The sequence below is a fragment of the Peromyscus maniculatus genome, chromosome 1 (assembly GCF_049852395.1).
Source record: "Peromyscus maniculatus bairdii isolate BWxNUB_F1_BW_parent chromosome 1, HU_Pman_BW_mat_3.1, whole genome shotgun sequence".
NCBI classification, from domain to species: Eukaryota; Metazoa; Chordata; class Mammalia; order Rodentia; family Cricetidae; genus Peromyscus; species Peromyscus maniculatus.
The window spans coordinates 85,780,563-85,803,659 of NC_134852.1; the positions used below are offsets into that span (position 1 = coordinate 85,780,563).

General features: G+C 50.3%; 2 protein-coding genes across 7 annotated transcripts in view; one reads left to right on the forward strand and one right to left on the reverse strand.

Annotated features, from left to right (window-relative positions):
* The window catches only part of Slco3a1 (solute carrier organic anion transporter family member 3A1), a 291,115-nt gene that overhangs the window by 189,508 nt on the left and 78,510 nt on the right, over positions 1–23,097 (reverse strand). The gene's annotated exons all lie outside the window — the stretch shown is intronic.
* LOC143267406 (uncharacterized) lies at positions 1,869–6,995 on the forward strand. 5 transcript variants are annotated; one of them, XR_013042479.1, is made up of 3 exons: positions 1,869–4,262; positions 5,082–5,497; positions 5,788–6,995. XR_013042479.1 is itself a non-coding variant. In XM_076545181.1 (2 exons), exon 1 carries the CDS (start codon positions 3,387–3,389, stop codon positions 4,059–4,061), a length of 675 nt encoding a protein of 224 aa, XP_076401296.1. In that variant the 5' UTR covers positions 1,869–3,386; the 3' UTR covers positions 4,062–4,066; positions 5,788–6,995. The 5 variants fall into 5 exon arrangements, 1 of the variants encoding a protein (XP_076401296.1); XR_013042480.1 differs by having other exon boundaries at positions 5,082–5,442; XR_013042478.1 differs by having other exon boundaries at positions 5,082–6,995.

Below are 23,097 nucleotides of genomic sequence, written 5' to 3' on the forward strand. Positions count from 1 at the left end.
TGGTGGGAGGGCAGAGGAGCAGAGACCTAGGAGGTGGGAGAGAATAAGAACAAAGGTCCTGGGGTAGGGTCCTACATCGCCACAGTCCTCTCTCCTCTCAGTAGATAGATACTTCCATGCAGATCAGAGAAATCAAGCCTTTCTTTAGGAAAACCCTGTGAAGTTCAAACAGGAGAACTTGGCAGACAGTTTCCAGGCCACTTTGCTATCACATCTCCTCTGGCCGTCAAGGCTTAATTAATATTCTAAAAATGCTTTGTGTATTCTACTGGAGTCACAATTAATACAATTAGGAAAAAGAAAGAAAGGAAGAAACCGCCAGCCTGAGACAAAACTGAAAATGTGAAGATCGCTTATTTCAGATGAGTCTGCTGACAGCCAAGGGCTCTCACAGAAAAATGGCAAGCTGCACTCTGTGAGGAAAGTAAGAAGACCACCCATGAGAACAGGTAAAGGGATGCCATCTGGCTGCATGTAGGACAGCTGGGGACAGACAGAGGAGCAGCTAGGCAAGAGATGGGGAGGGGTGATGTGGCGGCCAGATGAAGAGAGGGAAAGCAGGCCTATTTAGAAGGGCATCTGCTGGGCTGGGGACTACAGCATTCTAAAGATGCTTGCTTGACCCAGTTCACAACTCCTGGGGTATCTGGGGCCCGACACAGGTGTGACCTGTACTCAGCAAACCAGCCTGCACATGTCCAATGAAAGATTTCCTTATTCCACACCAGAGCACACGAACTTTCCTCACAACACCATGGCAGTAAACACAGAGATCCACAAATGGTCCATGTGCAGAGCGGAAGCTACTGTGGAGCACTCAGATCTAAAGGGGCCGTCCAGACTGCATCCCTCCCTTCCAGGCTCAGGGACCATTCTTAAAGGGCAAGCAGAGACTGTGCGAGCCAGAGGTGGAGAATGATGGAACCCATTTTCCAGACACACATATGGACTTACAGTGACTGTGACAGTATGCACACACCAGACAAAATACCAGCATGGAGGAGGAGATGGAGTCCTCAAGACCCACCCCTACTTGAGGAACTGGTGGCACTTGATGGTTGCTGGGAGAGGGAGAATCAGTTTTCTACAATGGTGTGACACCTGCCATACCATCCACACACCAGGGTAGATACTATCCCCAGGAGCAGTTGGACAGCACAAACTGGAATGGCTGAGATGGAGGAGGGAGAGAGTGAGGGGGGGTAGATAGGTAGATAGACAGACAATGAAGCTGGGTGGGTAGGAAGGGGGGAGGATCAAGGAGGAGGTACAGGAGGGAGATGAATATGATCAAAATACATTGTATGGAATTCTCCAATCATTTATGAAAACATCTTTATTTTTTTAAAGTGTAACAGGGCTGGGGAGAGAGACAGCAGCAGCTAAGAGCGCCTTCTGATTCTTGTCTACAGGACCCATGTTTTGTTCCTGGCACCCTTACCAGACAGCTCACAAACACCTAGAGTTCCAGTTCCAGGGTATCTGACACCCTCTTCTTGACTGTGGGTACTCACACATGCACATACCCTGCCCCTGCGCGCGCGTGTGCGCGCGCGCGCGCACACACACACACACACACACACACACAGAGAGAGAGAGAGAGAGAGAGAGAGAGAGAGAGAGAGAGAGAAAGTTAAAAATAAAATATAATTTTCAAAAGAGTAGAAGCAGCCCAAGTGCCAATAATTAACAGATGAATGGGTAAACAAAGTGTGGTGTATCCATACAATGGTGTATTATTTGATCAGAGAAAAGAATGAAGTACAGATATATTATAACCTGGACGAACCTTCAAAGCACTACGGCAAGGGAAAGAGGTCGTCATGAGCAGCAGTATATTGTATAGTACCACACATATGGAATTCCAATGTTAAGCCAAGCTTTAAAGGTGCTGAAAGACCCCCGCTCCATTATGAGGACATGGGGCTTTGGGCCAATGAAATGCTCCCCCCCATAACTTAGCCTAAGAAACGCCATTCTGCAGGAATCAGAAAAACAGGAGTTCACAGCCATAGCCAGCTACCCGGCCTTGACAGAGATAGCTATGGCCAGCCTTAAAAAAGATAACTGTGGTCAGCAGCCTTGGGAGTAAGACAGTTGATATTTTATGGCGGGCCCCTGGCCTTGAAGAATAAGCAGCTGGCCTGGACAAGGCCAAATCAGCCACACACATGCGACCCCAAGTTCACCCTGGCCTTCTTTGAAACAACCAATAGGGACCCTGTAACTATGCTTCTCGCTTCTGTAACCGCGCCTCTGCCCCTGGGATCCCATAAAAAGTCCCCCTTGCCCTAAGAAGGTGCGCAAGTCCTCCAAGAGACTTCGCCCCAGGTACCTGGTCTAAATAAACCCTCTTGCTTTTGCATCTGATCTGTGGTTTCGGTGTGTTCCTTGGGTTTGGGGTCTCTCCCGGAGAAAGATCTCAGCCGGGGGTCTTTCATTTGGTGGCCCGTACGGGGATTGAGACCCCTCCCTGGGACCACCGACCCACCATCAGGAGGTAAGCCGGCCGGCCTTGATTTATGTCATCCCTGTCCAGTCTGAGGGTTGTCTGTTTGTCTGAGTGTTAAATGTTGTTTGTTTGTCTCCGCGCCTGCGTCTGATAATCTGTCTGTGTCAGTGGATCTGAAAGGGGGGACCGACGGGTCTGGACTTCGCCACTGAACCCTGGGAGACGTCCTAGGGGAATCTGGGAACCTGGAAGACGTTCCACGGTTCATCTGAAGACCCCTCCGGGGGCACGGTTTAAAGACCCCTCTGGGGGCACGGTTTTTCTGGTTTTGCTTTCGGTTTGGAACCGAAGCCGCGCAGCGAGTGTTAGTCTTATTTATATTGGTCTGTCGTTTTTTGTTTTCTGTTTAACCGTTCTCCTCCTAGAAACAGCCATAGGACAGACTGTCACCACCCCCTTGAGCCTCATGCTTAAACACTGGTCAGACGTAAAGACACGAGCCAACAACGAAGGAGTCGTAATAAAGAAAAAAAAAAAAAATAGATATAAGATGGCCTCATCAGGGAACCTTTAACCTCAGTCTTATTTCACAGGTGGAAAAAAAAAAAGTTTTTGCTTCCAGTCCCCATGGCCACCCGGACCAGGTCCCATACATTGCCATGTAGAGACTCCTGACAACAGAACCTCCCCCATGGGTTAAGCCGTTTCTCTTCCCCTCTGCCCCCCCGGCGGCAGCAGCGCTCGCCGAATCCCGGGGCCGAGGAAGCCAGATCGGCGGATCCCTCCCACTCCCTGTTCCTCCCTAACCCCACACCAGCAAGTCTTTTCCTCTCCCCGCAGGCCGCTGCTCCGGCGCAGGCGGGCGCGCGGGCAGGCTTGCAAGCGGGTGCGGGAGAAGAGAACGCGCAGGCGGGTGCGCAGGTGGCAGCAGGTTATGGCGCCGACGCGCAGGCGGGGCCGCCGGGAAGCTAGGGCGCCGGGACGCCCCCTGCCCAGTCCCCGCAGGCCGTCAGCGGTGATGGCGGTGGCGGCGGCGGGTGCCGGAGCTCCCCGCGCCTCCTCCCGTCCGCGCGGCCGCGGTGCGGTCGCGGGGGTCCGGGGCGGCGCTGGGGGGGGCTCCCCTCACTCCCCGCTCTCCCCGGCTGTCCATGTCTCCCGTGCGGGCGGAGGAGTCCGCCCCGCCGGGCCGTGGTTTTCCGCGTGGCGCCTAACAGCCGACTTAGAGCTGGTGCAGACCAGGGGCGGGGCCGGCGACCAGCCGCCATGGAGCGCGGCGGCCCCCGGCGCGGCTGGCCGGACCCGGGCGGCGGAGGCCCGCGGCGGCACAGGCGGGGCCAGGGGCGGGGCCGGCGACCAGCCGGACCCGGGTGGCGGGGAGCCTGCGGCGGCGCAGGCGGCCTCGGTCCCGGCAACGCCCCACAGCCGCTCGCTCGGAGGGGCGGTGGATAGCGCGGAGGGCGGCCGAGCGGCGCAGTCGGCAGCGGCGGCGCAGGCGGACATGGGATGTAGCAGGGGCACGCAGGCGGGGCCGGGGATGGGGTCGGCGAGGGACCGCCCCCTGGCCGGCGACCCGCAGCGATGTGCCACGACCGGCTCCGGCCCAATATGAAAAAGGTGACTAGGGGGCGGCGTCACCCATGGACGCCGAGTCACCCCGCCCCGAGTGTTACAACCCCCCCGACAGCGCCGGAGGGACCGGCGGCTCCTGCAGCGGCCCCCAAACAGCGGAGGATGAGTTCCTGCTTCCTCCCCAATTGCTGGTCGCCTACGAGGAAGGCGGGACAAAGGAAGGCGGGACAAAGCAGCGAAGGTAGAGAACGCCTACATCTCTATGGCCAGTTGCTCTTAGCGGGTCTCCAGGGGCTCTAACCCCCTACCTATTGGGCTCAGGTTACCAGAAAGAGACGCCGGCAGCGCGTTTTTAAAAAAAAAAGACTTAGAGAGACATGGAGGGAGAGGAAAAACAAACAAAAAAGTCCTGGCCACTGTAATGTCTCAGGGACAGGTCAGAGAGGGAGTTAGAAAGTTAGGACGAGAGATCAAAAAAAAAAGGACACTGCTTGACAAAGACAAAGTGCTTACTGTAAACAGGGAGGACATTAGGCTCGTGACTGATCAAAAAAAAGCCTCAAGGGTCTCGGAGACCTAAGTCAAGGGTCCTCAATCTGGAAGATTGAGAAGGTCAGGGCCAGGAGCGCCCCCCCCCCAGCCCAGGCTAACTCTCAAGATGGGGGGGCAGCCAGTGACCTTCCTAGTGGACACCGGGGCTCAACATTCAGTCCTGACCCATACCGGAAGCTCTCTCAGTGACCGCACAGCTTTGGTCCAGGGGGCCACAGGTAACAGGAGGTATCAAAGGACCACCGAGAAAAAGGTTCAGCTGGCATCTGGACAGGACCCAAAGGGACCCCCCTACAAGTCCTAGCCCTTTGAACTGTTCGTGGACGAGAACTCAGGCTTTGCAAAAGGAATGCTGGTACAGAGATTGGGGCCATAAAAGCCCGGTAGCTGCAGGATGGCCAGCCCCCCTGTCTGCGTGGGGAAGCCGCTATTGCTGTTTTGCTCAAGGATGCAGGGAAACTGACTTTGGGACAGCCATTAACTGTGTTATCCTCCCATGCGGTGGAAGCTCTGGTCCAGCAGCCCCCAGATCGAGTGGTGTGCAGACCAGCTGTCTCCCTCAACCCCGCAACCCTGCTGCCTGGTACACGGATGGGAGCAGCTTCCTCCAAGAAGAAGAACGGAGGGCCGGAGCAGCCGTCACCACCGAATCGGAGATAGTTTGGACCTCACCACTGCCACCTGGAACATCGGCCCAAAAGGCAGAGCTGATCGCGCTGACCCAGGCCCTCCGGATGGCGGAAGCCCGGAGGACCAGGAACTAACAAAAGAAAATGGGGGCGAAATGGAGCCCCGAGCGACAAGCTTACATCATAGATGGACAGCTAACGTGGTAACCAAAAAAAACTCCTAGATGACATCTTTCCCAGGTATGAAATACCCCAGATATTGGGGTCAGACAATGGGCCCGCCTTCGTCTCCCAGGTAAGTCAGGAGGTGGCCAGGCTACTGGGGATCGATTGGAAACTTCATTGTGCATTCAGCCCCCAGAGCTCAGGACAGGTAAAACGTACAAATAAAACCATTAAGGAGACTTTAACCAAATTAACGCTTGCAACTGGCACTAGAGATTGGGTGCTCCTACTCCCCCTAGCCCTTTACCGAGCCCGGAACACTCCTGGGCCTCATGGCCTAACCCCGTTCGAGATCATGTATGGGGCTCCCCCACCAATTGTAAATTTCCTTTACTCTGATATCTCCTCTTTTGCCACTAGCCCTCCAACTGATGCAAAAGACGGTGTGAAAACCCCTGCCTGCCGGGAACAACTGAACCGCCCGGTGGTGCCTCACCCATTCAAGATTGGGGACTCTGTCTGGGTCCGACGCCATCAATCTAGGAACCTAGAGCCGAGGTTGACGGGACAGCGGCTTGGGTCCACACGTCGCATGTAAAGGCTGCCAAGGAACCCGACGAAGCTGAGGGCACCGAGACATCTAGTTCAACGCTCTCCAAACCCACTAAAGATAAAACTCACCCGGGGGTCCCCTTGATCCCCCTAATAGTCCTCCTGACATTGGGAGGGGCATCACCAGAGAGCCTGTTTCCCTGACGCTGGCCCTGTTACTGAAAAAAAATTACCATGGGCGGAATAGCTGCTGGGGTAGATACAAGACTGCAGCCCTTATAGAGACCGGCCAATTCAGACAGCTCCAAGTAGCCATGCTCAACAGAAAAGATTTAAAAGATAGTTCCAAAGGTCACCATGGTTTACGACCCTTGTCTCCACCATTATGGGCCCCCTAATCGTCCTCCTGCTCATTTTATTGTTTGGGTCATACATCCTCAACAGATTGGTGCAATTCATCAAGGATAAGGTTTCTGTTGCCCAGGCTTTGATCCTAACCCAGCAATATCAGAGGCTCAGACAGTCAGAGATAGAGTTAACCCCTTATTCTCCATCCTAAAATGAAAGATTTCATTTGGTACAAAAGAAAATGGGGGAATGAAAGACCCCCGCTCCATTATGAGGACATGGGGCTTTGGGCCAATGAAATGCTCCCCCCCATAACTTAGCCTAAGAAACGCCATTCTGCAGGAATCAGAAAAACAGGAGTTCACAGCCATAGCCAGCTACCCGGCCTTGACAGAGATAGCTATGGCCAGCCTTAAAAAAGATAACTGTGGTCAGCAGCCTTGGGAGTAAGACAGTTGATATTTTATGGCGGGCCCCTGGCCTTGAAGAATAAGCAGCTGGCCTGGACAAGGCCAAATCAGCCACACACATGCGACCCCAAGTTCACCCTGGCCTTCTTTGAAACAACCAATAGGGACCCTGTAACTATGCTTCTCGCTTCTGTAACCGCGCCTCTGCCCCTGGGATCCCATAAAAAGTCCCCCTTGCCCTAAGAAGGTGCGCAAGTCCTCCAAGAGACTTCGCCCCAGGTACCTGGTCTAAATAAACCCTCTTGCTTTTGCATCTGATCTGTGGTTTCGGTGTGTTCCTTGGGTTTGGGGTCTCTCCCGGAGAAAGATCTCAGCCGGGGGTCTTTCAGTGCAAAGGAAACTTGTTGCCAGGGACTCGGTGGATAGGGGATCATGGGGAATACTGGATAATGCGTGTGGGATTTCTCATAGGAAGATGCTGGAATGTTTTCAAACTGGGTTGTGCCAACAGCCGCATGATGCCATTGAAGAACTATATGTACTACATGGGTTCAAGTTACAGTACGCAAATTACATCTTAGTGAGGCTGCCCCAAAGGAAGCTATTCTCTGTCTGAAATGAATGATTCCAAAAGAATTAGAAAATACCAAGCATCCGGGTGAGGCATGGCTCTTCACAGTCCAAGTGAAGAAAGGAGGGCTCTGACAGAAAGCTAAGACCCCAGCCCTACCCAGCAGGAGCCAGAAGGACTCAAATTCAAACCCAGGGCTTCTTAGTTCAGATACAGAATTTATTTTTTTCTTCCTTCTTTCCTTCTTTCCTTCTTTCCTTCTTTCCTTCTTTCCTTCTTTCCTTCTTTCCTTCTTTCCTTCTTTCCTTCTTTCCTTCCTTCCTTCCTTCCTTCCTTCCTTCCTTCCTTCCTTCCTTCCTTTCTCTGTCCCTCCCTCCCTTCCTTCCTTCTTTCCTTCCTCCCACCTCTCTTATGTATGGTCAACAAGATCTGCCTGATAAAATTATATCTTAGCCAAGCAAAGAAAGGCCAGAAGGACACTGGGGTTAAGATCACTCAAGGGACAGGAATATCAGGTGCAAAGGTCCTGAGATAAGAATATGCTTTACGTATAAGAGGAATGCCAGACATCACTAAGGCTACAGTAAGAAAACAACCAGGGCCCAGCAGGAAACGAGGTCAGAAAGGCAAGGGAAGCTGGGCATGGTGATGGCTCACACCTGTAACCCTAGCGACTGGGAGACTGAGACAGAAAGATCACTGGGCGGGCGTTCAAGGCTAATGTAAGCTATATTCCTGGCCACTGTAGGCCACACAATGAGATGCTGTCTCAAAACCCCCAAAAATAAAAATAAATAAATAAACTGGCAGAAGGACTGATCCCATAATGCTTTGCAGGCTGCAAGAAGACAACGTTTTGAGTCCGAGTGACGTAAGAAGCATCAGAGGCCTTGCTCCACAGGTGGCACAAAACTGGTGCATGCTTACTCTGTTTCCACAGTTAGTGGCCACAGTCTACTAACTTCATGTGTGCCAGGCAGACATCCCGGAGTCTGGGTGGAAGTTTACAGCCCTAGCCCAGGCCCTAGAAGTTCTGGAAGCTTCAACAAGGAGGCCACCAAAGGTGACTGGGCAGAGAAAACAAACATCTCCCCATAATACTGGAGATGGCATAGGTTTGGGGTTCAGGTTCTGACTCCTTGGGAGTGGGTGGCATTCTGGCTTCAGTAAGGGACAGATCTGTCCTCTCTTTAAGATGCTAGAGGAAGGCCAAGTTCCCTTCTGCCAGCTCACAAGATGTTAAAGTTCCCCCTACACCAGGGGCTAGGTCCCACTGCCAGATGAGACATTTATTCCAACTTACATTCTTCTCATCTTTTGTAAACTGCTTCCCTTTGAAAATTTCTGCTTACTCTGCTTCCAAATAAATATGCCAGCTGATATGCAGAGCTGGAGGGGGAAATCCAGAACAGGGCTGCCTGGGCTGCCCAGCATGGTGAATGTAAAATTGCTGACATTAGTCTTCTGTCTCCAACCCTTTGGGCCTATCTGCAAAGAGCATCCCTCAATCTCTGGCTCCCAATGGTGAGTTAAGGCTACCCCCCACCCCCAAGCCATCAGGATTTCTGGAGAGTTCAGCAACCAGCCAGCACCAGCAGAAAGTCAGAGATAAAGCTAGGACCATGGTCAGGTCTTCGCTGGTTTGCCTTCAGAAACTGGTCTCTGACCCCAGCCCATACTCTGGCCACCATCTAGACAAATAGTTTCTTTGTTTCAGGTTCTTTCTGGGAATTCATAGCCCAGGGCTGTGTTTGGAAAGTGCTGACCCCAGGGGGCTCTGGTTTTGGTAACAGAGAAAGCAACATAGCTTTGGTTGGAGAGGATTTTAAGATAGTTACACAAACCTACCTCAGAAGTGCGGGCTCCAGCACTGAGCATGGCTTCAGAGCCTGTCATGTCCTTAAGTCCTCACTGCCCCCCAAAGATGCCACCTTTACATGTGACGCTCATCCCTTTCATCCCTTTCTCTCCATTACTCACTTCTTTCTTAAAGTCAGATGCATGAGGCATGATGCCCAGGAAGGGGAAGGATGAAGAGGGACTTATGTATCAAACTGATAATGAGCACCTATTGTGCATCTGGTCCAGGGAAGTAAACACATGGCCCAGAACTGGAAGGAAAATGGCAGGAATGAGAAGTAGCTGAAGGCCGCAGTCTAAACTCTAAGGCTCTTGCCAGTCCAACTGTAATATACTTGGACTCGGCTTCTGGTCAAAAGGACTGGCTCTTCAGAAGAATTTGGGGTCACTGCTCATCTCCCCAATGCATATTTATTATGTATACAGTGTTAGGTATGCCTGCAGGCCAGAAGAGGACACTATATCTCAGTACAGATGGTTGTGAGCCACCATGTGGTTGCTGGGAATGGAACTCAGGACCACTGGAAGAGCAGTCAGTGCTCTTAACCTCTGGGCCATCTCTCCAGCCACTCCCAATGCGTACTGATTAAATACTTATTTCTCTACTTTATACAATCCCTGCCGCACTCCACCTTCTACCCATGGCTGGCCTTGAACTCACTGTGTGGTCCTGTGGTCGAGGATGATCTCGAACTTCTAATTCTTCTGCCTCCACCCACCAAGTGCTGACAGTACAGACATGTACCAACAAGCCGGTTTTTATGCAGTGCTGCAGATCAAACCCAGGGCCTTGTGCATGCTATGCAAGCACTCTAGAGAGCTACATCTCCAGCCACATTTCATGTCTCTTTAGTTGGTACACTGGAATAGGTGGGTAAACTCGGCCTGTTGGGGTTGTTGGGAACCAGGGTTATTACCCTGACATTCCAGCCATGCTACCCTGCCCTAGCTATGTGGCCTTCTGATGCTCTGGGCCTTTGTTTCCCTGCCTGTAAGATGAGGACCAGATGAGGGGCTGAAGTGGAAAGCCCAGGAGAGTAGGTACAATGTGAAGAGCTTCCGTTATGCTTATGAAGAAAGCAAGATGGACAGGAGGCCTCGTCCACATGTGGGTGGGTGAGGTGAGCAAAGACCGCTGGACAGAATATGAGTGCACAGAATGTACGGCAAGGGTCCTAGGCAGAGGGAACGACATGGATCACGGTACCGAGCTGGGGAAGATGGCTGGAATTGGGAGACATGGTGGTGTCTTGAGGGTCAATAAAAGGTGAGGGACACCCTTGGGAGAATGGTTCTCTAGTGTCCAGACAAGCCAGGGACTTCTTATTCTGAAATCCCTTCTGTGTTGGAGAAGGAAGGACTACTTGTGCTCCAGTAGCCCTCCTGGGCATCCCAGGAACTCCTGTCCTGATAAAAATCCCTCTGGGGCCACTGCCTCAGCAGACAGGGCTCTTCACCTAGCTTACACCTTCCTCGTTCTCTTCCAGTCTGTGCCTGGGTTCACGACTCAGGGAAGTCTACAAGGCTCTGAGGAGGCCCAGCTACCTGTCACTGCTTCTGTGTGGCTTTATCATCACTATACCATTAAACTCTGACATTTCCAACTATTCATAGAAACATGGACCCTGGAAAATGTCGGGGCCGACACTTCAGTGTTTAGTGTGGCATGCGCCTCCTCACAACACAGGGTCAAAGCCAGAGGACAGCACTCAGAAGCTGCCAGCTTTGTAGACAGGTCAACCTGAGCAACTTTCAATGCTAGGTAGATGTAAAGATATTAGAAGTCTTGAAGATGACTGAGATTCGACTCCTCCCTGCTTCCTAATCAATGACTTGTTAACCAGGAATTAAAACTGAAGGACTTTGATTACTAGAACAAAGAATGGGATCTGAGATGTATCTCAGGCCCTGGATGGAGACATACCATTCTAAACTATCCAAAAGATCTTAAGAAAAAAGACATACCATCATCCATCCCTTCCTTTAAGAGTTAACCCCAATGGGTTTGCCCAATACCCAGGCAGGGGAATGCTACACAGAAAAGCCAGGGCCTTCAATATATAATATAAAGACTACCAAAGCATAGGCTAACATTATGGTGCCTTTAGCCATTGTTTATTCTCACCCCTAGATAGTCTTTTCCTCCAAAATGGCATCTCTGGCCACTGTCTACTCTCATGTCTGAGAAGGCCTCATATCATTACCCTTTTCCTACCTTCTGCTCTATAATCTGTCTTATTCATTCCATGGAGATTGTAAGAATCAGGAGCTGAAGGGAGGCCAGAGCACGATCCAGGTAAAAAAGTTCCTCAGATAAGTTAGGATGTGGTAGAATGTGGTGCCCATGTGCCTTCTATCCCAGCGAATTCTCAAACGATAGCTTGAGAACGAAAGAGCCTCCAGTACCCTATGGGGGCATCTGAGAGGTCAAAACCATCCCTATCCTATAACAATCATAGTGCTAAGATCAAATGTGCCTTGGGAGTGCTTGCTCTCTGCTGAGCCTGCTCACAGACCTCAAACCTGTCTGCTTTGATCCGCTAATATGGGAAGCACGCACAGATATAACCCATGGCATCACAAGGTCTTTGAGGTCCTCGTGATTTATAAGAGTCCAAGAGTCCCCAAAGTAGACAGCCTGAGAACACTATTCACTGTTTGAATTCAGCCACCCCCACATTCTTACCAGCAAAGAAGATACCATTCCAAAGATGGGCCCATTAGCAGAAAGTGTAGGGCAAAGAAGAGCTTCCAGACCCCAGGGCAGGCAATTTCTCCAGACATTCACAGGCATTGTGGGCAGGTGGTGTCACCCCACCCCAAGAACAGCCCTGAAAGTCCAGGTCACCCCATCCTAAACCTCTCGTGGAGCTTAGCGTTAATGTGGACTTACCACAGCTAACCTTCCTTTCACTAGGTCTGGTAACATCAGCCATCATCTTCCACACACTGAAGTTTGAGACAGGCTTCAGCAGGAGAAGCAGCCATCCCACCAAGCCTTGTCTTCTTAAGAAGATACTGACCCTTCCCTGCAGCTCCACCCTTCCCCTGGAGAAAGCCTCCTGAGCTCCCCATCCAGCTCCAGCCTGTGTTCCCTCTCAAAGATTCTTCCCTTGCTTCCTGTCTGAGAGCCCCCAGGAGGCTACACCCTACCCCAGGACTGTGGGTGCATTTCAGTTATCACCCCAGAAGCCCCAACATGCTTTTCCTGGTACAGGTTGGAACCTCAACAAGAACATAGATCATGGACAAAAAAGCCAGAAAGTAAGCATGGGAAGGACTCTCTAACTTATGGTAGCTACTTCAGAAATGGCTGTCTTCCTCTACTGGGATGAGCAGGGCCACCTTTCTGGGACCAAGAAGCTCTCCCTCCTAGCCATATCTGTAAGTCAGTAAGTCCTCCCTACAAGGAGTCTCATAGTACCCATTAAGAGGGCATTCCAGACAACTCTCACAGAGAGGGATGCCAACCCCAGAGTGGTATGGACCCACCATGTCTCTAAATCGAAGACCCTCCCCGCTCTCTCTCCCTGACCGAGGTTCTGGGTGCAGATGACTCTCCATATGAGATTTCAGCCCCTTTCTCCTTCTGCACCCTGCAGTGTAGTGAGAACACCACGCCCCCGAGACTCCGGAAATGTCACTGCGCAGTGTCGCCGGCAGGAGGAAGCCGACAAATACGTGCTGAGAGGATGGAATCAATATGTGACAACTGTAATTCTCAGCGTGATAATTACACTGCGTTCGTCTCCCAGGTTCTGCGGAGTCGCGCCATTGATTTCAGGAAAGCGTATTTGCTGCATCCCAAACACAGCTGCAAGCCCGGCTCTGCACTCCCCTCGCCCCTCCACTGATCTTAAAAACAATATCCAGGTACGAGGTGCTGCAGAAAGCAATCTTGCAGGGTTGGCCTCTGTGGTTTTGCTAGGCAATTCATTATCCACTTTGGCTCACCTTACCCAGATCCGTTTTTTTTTTTTTTTTTTTTTTTTGCCTTCAGAAAAAGGCAAAAGAGAATCATGTGTTTCTCTCTTCAGCTCTACAGTTCCTACTTCATGCCAGGTACTGGCCTAAGTGCTCCTGAGGTGAAGAGGCAATCCTTCCGTGGTGGGGTTTCTGAGGTGCTAGCCTCCTTGGTGGTCTGCCAGAAGCTAAGACGGGTGTGGTGGACAGTGCAAGTTCAGAATGTATACTGAAGACAAGCCTCAGGATGGGAGGGGATATTTAGGGCTTAGTATCCAGCCAATATTAAGAAGTCTTACAACTCAACAATAAAGAGGATTACTTACATTTTAAAATGGTTTAAAGGCAGGGAGGGTGGCTGAGTGAGCAACATTGTTGCTTTGTAAGCATGGGGATCTGGGCTTGATTACCCCCAGCCACCACCAAGAACCAATGCAAGAAAAGCAGGGCACAGTGGCACACACTTGCAATCTCAGCACTAGTGAGGCAGATCCCTAGGGCTTGCTGGTCATACTTGGCAAGCTCCAGGTTAGGGAGAGATCCTGCCTCATAAAACAATGTAGATGACTCCTGAGGAAGGACAGCCAAGTGTGTCTTCCAAACATACGTCATCCTGCACGTGTACAACTCGAACACACACGAACATGCATGTATGCACAAAACAAATAAAGGATTCAAACAGACATTTCTTCCAGAAAAACACAGAAATGTCCAATAGTAACATAAAGTGATGTCCAATATGATGAAGGTTGTGCATATGCAAACTACATCACACAGCAACACGGTGACACTCAGGCTGGGAACAAACTGGAAGCTATTGACAGAACTGCCAGCAAATAAAATGGCAGGGTCACTGTGGGGGACAGGTGGCTGCTCAAATGACAGCATTACCACACCACTGGGCAGTTACATCTGAGTCATTCATCTAGGGAAAGTGAAATGTATCGTCTACCCAGAAGACGACACAAGAGAGATCAGACCTGTAGTCATTCAAAAAGATTTTTGTTTTTCAAGTGTGTGTGTGTATGTGTGTGTGTGTGTGTGTGTGTGTAGTTGTCTATGGAGTGTAGAATGTGACTTATATCTCGCTAAAAGTATGTCTAGGGATCTATCTTCAGCTTCAAAGCATTCCCCCACCCCACCCCCCAGAACTATAGGATGTGACTGCAGCATGCGAACCCACACACTAGCTTAAGCGTCCCTGTCGGACGGAGAAAAAGCCAGAGAAACAATTCTAGTTTGTTTTTGTCTTTCTCAGGCTGGAGATTAGCTGCCTGTCACTAGAGTCACACAGGGTAGCTCCCTGGCTGTATTTCCCAAGACATCTGTCATCAGATCACTAAAGAAGAATCAGTATCCCTCTCACCATGAAATTCAATAGTGTCAAAGATGCTCAGGTAATCACACATTCACCAGTGCTCACGCCAGAGGCAGGGGACGGGAACAAGAGTCGTCAGACAGGTTGTAAAGGAACAGACACAAATGAAACCAGACAAACGAATATCTGCTCCAGAGGCAGACACGCCGGGCGGAGTGGGGCATGGGGAATTCAAGTGCATTTACAAACTAGGGACCTTGGGTGGCTAGAAAGAACAGTCTAAGCCACAGAACTGTTGGAGGAAGCCCGTGGGAGTCATAGCCTGTGTGTGTGGGGGTGCATCTTACCTCACCACACAGTACCCTCTACAGTAGCCCCTGTCCTACTCTGTGGCTGCCTCAGTTTACATGGATTAGGGACCCCACTTATTTGAAGCTCAAAATATATAGAGGGCCAGCAGCAGGTTGACCCTGATAGGACCTGAAAGCCTATGGTCTTAGGGATAGACTCCCTTTCTCAGCAGCAATAACCCAAAGCACAGTGGCACATATCATCTATCAAGACTCCTCTATGCCCTGCCCTTCCAGTGAGCCCTTCCTTGGGAGCGCACAGGAGTGTGGCCTGGGAATCCTCATATTCCCGACTAATGATGCCGGCCACTCTTCTTAGTGGTGCCACAAGACTGAATGCCATCAGGACCTGGAAGGTACAGGCAAGAACTGGGTGCTGGCACCACACCACACACATTTTAGTTGTACCGTTGACTCTTAAGTCTTGCCTCTCCTGGCAGCTGGATGTAGAGGCTCATCGAGGCCCACTAGCAGGTGCATATCAACCTACCAGGGTGGGGGCAGGGGTGAGAAAGGTGGCCCACAAGAAAGGCTCCCATTGCCAGGGCCCAGGGCCTTCTCCTAACCTGCTGGCTCATGGGTTAAAGAGTATGGCTCATGGTTTGAGAAGGAAGGAAAACACCCTTCCTTCCTTCTCTCTATTTGGCTTTATCTGTCATCTGAGGTTTTCACAGCCCAACAAGAATGCTCCCTGGGAACTAGAAAGGCTGCTGCCCACTAGACTGGTGTCCCTTCCTGGAGATTGATGGGCACAGGGGACTCGCCAGCAGCAGATCTGGCAGGTACAGATGGCAGGATAGCACTCTGCATTGTGCAGACCAAGCAGGAATCACCAAGTCACCTGCAAGCATGGGGCACAGGCATGAAGGCCATGGGGGTACAGGTAAGGGCAAAAAGAGGTCACCTTAGGTGGGGTGCAGCTACTCCCTGTCTCCAGCATGCTGTTCCAGAGAAGCGGAGGTCAGAGCTGAGGCCAAAAGCTGACTTTGCTTTTCATAGATCCTGAGATGCACCAAAATAAAAAGAAAATGACTAAAGGCCAATGGGCCAGATCTGCTGCTCTTGCCACAAAGGAAAAGAGCACTGTTGGCAGAGCCCTTTCCCTGGTGGTGACCATCAGCTCTTAGTGTTCTTTCTTATGTGCCCAATTGAGAGCTCCCTCCAGGAAATCTACCAAAGAACCCACAGAACAGAGACGACACAAGAGCACTAACCATGCATGAGGCATAGAACCAAACTAAGAACACAGGACTCTCTCCCAGAAAGGCCCTAGAGAGCTCAACACTGGCACAGAGTGCCACACAGTCAAACTGGATTCCCAGGTCAAAGACCAGCCACTCTTCCTGGGTGGTTCTCATTGTGGGCCACACACCCTGAGAAGACCATCCCTGGCGTGGAAGGGGTTTATCACCGGAGCCTCATAAAGGAAAGTGGTCCCCCGAAGGGTAAATGTGGCTGTTTCATAAAGCTGAGCTTCTGGTGGCCGGGCATTCTGAGCTCTATACCCCTGTGAAACACAAAAGGAAATGCCAGGGGCAGAGACCAGCCGGCTCCCACAGCTCTCATTCCCATCCTACGCTGTGGTCACCCGGGCCCCATGGAGAGTGTTCTCTGCTCTAGGGTGTGGCTGAGGAGGGAGGAGCAGACCACGAGCACCTGGTGCCTGACTTCTCTCACACTCACACACACTGGATCCTAAACTTTCCCCAGGAGCACACACCACAGACACCACAGCAAGGGGAATGTTCCTGGAAGGATGCAGCTCCACCCTTTCTCCAGGGGAGACATTTTGTAACTGGAAAGAGAATTTTGGTAACTGGAGTCAACTGAACTTGCTCTGTAGCCTTTAAGTATCACCGAAAGTTAGCTGGGGAAGTAGATTCCGATTGCCTTCTTCCTTTTGAATGCAACAACACTACATCAGAGACAGGGCTAGAAAATTCTAATCTAATTCTTCCAAGTCCTTTGGAAGTTTCATATTTTTTTTTAAACTTTATTCTTGTCTTAGTTGGGGTATCTATTGCTGTAATAAAACACCATGACCCAAAGCAGCTGAGGATGGAAAGGGTTTATTTCATCTTACGGCTTGTAGTCCAAAATCCAGGGGAGTCACGGCAGGAACCTGGAGGTAGGAAGTAATGAAGAGGCCACATAGGAACACTGCTTAGAGGCTTGCCCTCGACATATTGCTTACCATCCTTTCTTATAGCACCCAGGACCCCCATCCCAGGGACGGCACTGCCCACAGTGATCTGGGCCCCCTCACATTAAACATCAGTCAAGAAACTGCACACTGTCCAATCTGGTGGGGCTACTTTCTCAATCGAGGTTCCCTCTTCCAAAATGACTCTAGCTTGTGACCAGCTGACACAAAAAAACAGCCAGCACCGGTCTCTGATATACATTCCAAAGTTAAGGACCCCTCCCCTAAACATTACCCCTATTGAGGTGGCAAAGATTCCATCATTTTCCTGACTCGAGCATTCTGCAACATGAGGTCCTCTGATGACAATTCAGTTCTTAGTGCATAGCGACTTCATGCTTGTTTTATATCAGAGCAGGTGCACTGAGTATACTGTGTCAAAGGGAGTTGGGCTTCCGATAAGGTGTGGCCTTCCTCTGTCTCCGTACAAACAGGCTACTGTCCCTGAACATGTGAGTACTGGTGGTGGTTTTCTCATTCTTTGTGCATTGGGAGGCAGAGGTCAACATCAGGTTTCCCATCTCCACCTTGTTTTAGAGAAGGCCTCTCGCTGAAGGAGCTCACCAGATTCAGCTAGACTGGCCAGCAATGATCCAAACAGAATCCTCCTGTTTCTGGAGGATTACAGGTATATGCTAATACCACAGGCCTTTTTATGTGGGTGCCTGGGAGGGAAGACAAGAACTCATGCTTATACAGCAAGCAAGCACACTGCAGGAAGTGAGCTCCCTTCCTGGCCCCTCACTCTTTTTAAAGAAAACTTTTAGATTTTTGTCTTTTTGATAGGCTTACCAAATCAAATATGCTTTTAGTTTCCAACTTATTTCGGGTTGAATATCTGTCTCCAGCAATGTTTGGGATGGAAAGGATGTCCAGATTTGGAAGATCTGCATATATGTAATGAGACCCCTTGGGATGCTTCTCAAGTCTCAACACAAAAGTCATTTATGTTTCATGCACACTTGACACACCTGGCCTGAAGCTAATTTATGCCAAGTCTTTAGTGCACCTGTGTTCTGACTGCAAACCGCTATATGAAGTCAGGTGTGGAATTTTCCACTTACAGCGTGGTGCTGCTACTCAAAAAACTTTCAGATTTTAGAGCACTCTGTGATTTGTATTTTTGGATCGAGAATGTTCAACCTGTATTTTAATGCTTTGGCCAGAAACCTCCTTCCCGTCAGAAGGGAAAGTTTAATTGCAGACTGACATTTTTGCCTCCTGGGATGGTGAGATGTGCCCCCCCCCCTTTTTTTTGGTATTCAAATATGTTTGAGGGATGCTTTCCTCCAGACTGTGGTGGAGAGGAGTAAACGTTGGGTATGGCACCTAGCACTGGTCATCTTCAGACTCTCCCCCCTGGCCTCAGAGCTCCTGGCTGGTTGGTTTTTGTGCAGCACTCAGAACTCAGCATGCCTAGGAACAGCCAGGCAAGTGATGGGATCGGGGCCCACAGTCTGCTCAAGACTAACCCCAAAGGTAGGGGTGTAGTCCACACTTCAGGACACTAAACCTGGTTCTCTGCCCTGACGAGGGGGGTGACAGCAGGCAAGCATTCAACCTATCTGCAGAGAAGAAACCGAACTGGTTATGGCTCTGTCTTCCCACTGCTTGAGAAATCAGAAACTAGAGGGGTGTCCTGGACACACTCCCCTCCCCTCTCCTCTCTCTTCTCCCTTCCCCCACTATCTGCTGGGATTCCTCTCTGCTGTATGTAGGAAATTCCTTTCAACTCTAACTCCACTGTCTTTCACTCCATCCTCCAGGCCAGTATTTTCATCTACCTGCTGCAAATATGTTACCTATTTCTATGTGGCAAGACATGGACAGATCACCATCCCTGTTGGAGCTGGACAGATGTGAGTCTCACTAAGACCCAGTAAAGCACAGCAGGAGCCTAGTGAGGCCCACCAGTCCCTGTAATAGCCATTGTGGCCACCCCTTGCCTTCTCCATCTCCTTCCTGGTCACTCTGTCATGGGAGTCTGTGGCTTTTTTCTAGATAGTAGGTTCCTTCCTTTTCTACCACAGGTCTCTAAGCATATGGTTCCCTCTGCCTGAAGTGACAATCCCAACTCCCACCCCCAGCACTCATTAGAATTTACAATTATGATGTTTACACACTCACTCCTTTTTTTGTCTGTCCTGCCCCACCCCACCCTCAGAGCAGAATGTAAACTCCATGAAACGAGGGTCTTTGTTTTTTTATTTATGCACTCAACTGCACTGAAATATTTAACGAATAGAATATTTGTTGGGCAAGTATACAGGTCACAGCACAGAATGAAACTTGTCTAGTGTCAGCTCAATTAAGGTTTAAGTACTCACTTCAAGGAACAGAGGGTAATGGAGAAAACTGTAATCTGGGTGTGGAGGAAATATCACTATGGGGGGTTTTGGAAAGGGTGATGTTTCTGCTCTACTTCACATATGCACATGCATGTGCACAAGTGTGTATGTGCATCTCTGTACATGGGTGTAAGTGTGTGAATGAGTGTGTGCACATGTGCATGAGTCCATTAGAGTGGCAAGCATGGGTGCCATGGCATGCACCATGCATCTGCTACCTGCCACCAGCCCCTCCTCAGTTTCCCCTGGCAGACATTTCTTCTGCACAGGCACTTTCTCCTGCTGGACTCAAGTAGATCAGTCCAGAGGTTGCTACTTCCTCCTGGTTGGGCCTTTAGGGAAAGCATAGGCCATCACTCAGACTCTTGTACATCAGAAATCCAAACTCTTCAGTACCCATAGTAATTCAGTATCCCGCTGTCTGCCTGCCAAGGGGCAGATCAGGACAGCAGAGCATGGAGAGGATCTGGTGGGACCTGGAGGAGCTCACCTCTGTGAGACCAGAGCCTCTCAGAGCCCAGCTTTGAATTCTCACTGCCCAGCTAAGAGGTGCCGAGAGGAAGACTTGGCCCATCTAGGATTCTCAATCACACTGTTCTTTCTCATCATCTTTGGCTTTTGTGCCTCTAGCCCAGAGACCAAGAATGCAACAAGGCAGTTCCAGGGACCCCCACCGGGTGCAGTCTTAAGAGGGACCCTGCAAAAGAATACAGTGATCACTCAATACTAGGAAACACTTAATGGAGGCCTTACCTTGTAGGCATGCCAACATTAGGGAAGCAGTTAACAGATGAGGGAGACTGAGGTAAAGAATGGCTGCTGCAATGTGCTCAGGTTCTCCGCTAGTAACCGGTCCTGTTCATAAAGAAGTGCATTTCAAGGCATCCACTGAAGTATACCCAAGGGGAGACAGTTACTAGAGGGCAGGGCAGGGCCAAGGGATCCACTGAGGCTCACGAAGACACAGAGGACTGGTAGGGAACCACAAGCCTCAGCCCCAAAGAGAGAAGAGGGGAGATGTCATTGGAATCCAGCAAGAGAGAGCCTGGGCAGAGTAAGGGCTGCAAAGGAACGAAGGGCCATCTGGGATGGTGAGAATGCGCTCCCATGCTCCTGTCTCCTAGTTGGGGCTCAGGTTTCCTGCTGGAGCCTCCCGTGGCCTTCATTTCATTATCAACAAAACAGTTCAATTGCGCAGTGACCCTGTAGGAGTATGGAAGCGAATATGGCAGTTTCTCAAGAAACCAAATCATAGAATGCCTCACAATTCAGCTTTTCCATTTCCGGGTACACACCCAGGAGAACTGAAACAGAGATTCTAAGAGCCATCTGTATGTGCATTCTATGCAGCAGTATTCACAATAGCCCAGAGGTGGAGGCAACACAGGCAGATGAGGAATATGCATGTAAAGGAATATTATTCCACTTTGAAAAGCAAAATCTAGGGCCGAAGAAAATAGCTCGGCCAGAAAAGTGCCATGCAAGTTTGATGACCCAAGTTTAGAACTCCGGTACCCATGTAAAAGCCCGAGTCAGCAGAACATATCTATATCCCCAGTGTCAGGGATATGGCAACATACTGAAGTCTGGAGTTCCCTGGCCAGCCAGCCTAGCCAAATCAATGAGAGTCGGGTTCAGTGAGACATCCGTCCTTAAAAATAGGGTGAAATTGACCAAGGAAGTTGTTCAGCATTGACCTCTGGCCTATACACACACACACACACACACACACACACACACACACATCACACTAGCACACAACACATCTATATAAACATGTACACATAAAGGGAATTCTAATACACTACAACATGCATGAGCCTTGAAGATACAGCATTAAGGAAAATAAGTGTAAAAAGAAATCAGATGTATGAGGCACCTAGGACAGTGAGATTCCATAAAAAAAAAAAAAAAAGAAAATAGACGCTGCTAAGAGCCATGGTGGGGTCAAGGATGGGGAGCGGTATAAAGGACAGAGTCTCAGTTTTGCAAGATTAGGAATTCTGTTAATTCGTTCCACAATGACACTTAACACAAAACCATATATTCGTTAGTGATTAAGATAACAATTTTTATGTTTTGTTTTTTTAAATAAGTAGTGGGGAGGAGAAAAGGGTAAGGGGGAGTCATCCAGCTGGGTGAGCACACCACACTCTCTCGGCAGGGTGGCTCTGCTGAATCTGGGTGACTTTGGGGTTCTTCTGAAGATTTTCAACAGGCAGAGCGCTGCTGTTATCCAAAGTCAGACATTTTAAATCTAGAGAAGAGGCCTCCAAATCAGGGTCCAGGGCATGTGATTCAAACTTGTTTCAGTACAGCGCTCCCTCCAGGAGTAGCACTGAACTGCTCAGAAGCCAGCTTTATCGACACAGTTTCAAGACAGTACTGATGATTCAAAGCGGGCGGCTGGGGTTACACATGAGCACTGTGTAATGCTCCCAACTGAGCCCTGTAGCGGGACAACAAGGAAGGGGTAGGATATGGTTCAGCCTACACTTAAGGATGTCATAGTCTAACCAGATGCCAACAGTGTAGGGCAAATGGCAGACATGACTTCTATTTCTATTAACGAAATGTAAGGATGATAGTTACTATGAAGTAAACCATTTCCCCACACTATAGGTTGGGGCTAACATTTCTGGATAAAGATCAGGACTCTTTATGCTTTGACAAACTCTTCCACTGTGCTATTTTCTCATGGTTGCCATGGTGGGGAGATGGCAAGCATTTCCCGGCCAACACACATTTGGCACCCCGGTACAGAACCCCACTTACACCACCAAAGCTGCCCCTCTGGGCCAGTTCCCACCCTTGCTTTTAGAACGGCAGGTTCCTGACACCAGGTGGCATTTATGGAGGAGCCCCTACAGTATACAAAGCTGGGCAGAAAGGGAAACTCCATACTCTGAGACATTGGTCCCGTAGGAGAGAAATTCCACAATGGTTAGTAAATACAAGGTACTACCCTAGTAACAGAGGAGGGAGGGCTGTGCACTTTCAGTAAAAGAGTGAGGAACAAATACCTCCTGTGGGAAAAGGCACAAAACCCACGGGAGACTCCAAGCACCCGGCCCTGTGAGTGGTGGAGAGATCAGACTGTAAACAGACCTCCAGCTCCAAACACATAGGGTGAAAAGGGGGGCCTTAGAAAAGCCAAGCTCCTCAGCCAAGGTCACCCAGCTTTGATCTAGAGTTGAGGAACGGCCTTCCCGGAGGCCAGGGAAACCAGGCCCTTCACTGGATCCTCAAGGAGTGCTTGAGGGCTACCTCTTACTTCCTAGGGACTGTTTTCAGGGCTGAGCCCGGACTGGTCATTAGTCCTTCTCTCTCCCTAATATACCTAAATAAGCTCTCAGCCCTTACCCGGGAGAACCCCATGGCCTCCCCACAGAAGGAAACATACCTGCCTGCCTGCCTGCCTTGCCCCTCCCTGGGAGCTGTTTCACCCATAACCTGCAGGGACCCTGCAGAATTAATTCCACGATTGTAGCTGCCTAACGGCTCCTAATTGCATGGCTGGAGACTCCCACAGTAACCCTGAGGAAAGGGCCATAAATTTAAAAGGTTAATTTCCTCTCCCCTCCCCATTCAGGCTCCTGCTCAATAAATCACCTTCCCAAACTGGCAAGGTGGCAGAGCCCAAGGACCAAGGTCAAGAGCCCCTGGCTGGGCCCCTCATTAACATGCGGCAGTCTCTGCCCAGGACACTCCCCAAGGCTTGTAGAAATGCCAGGTGGTCAGAAGGTGACGGTGACGGGACACCTTACTCGGGAAAGAGGTGGCAGGAGGCAGAACAGAGCCTGATGT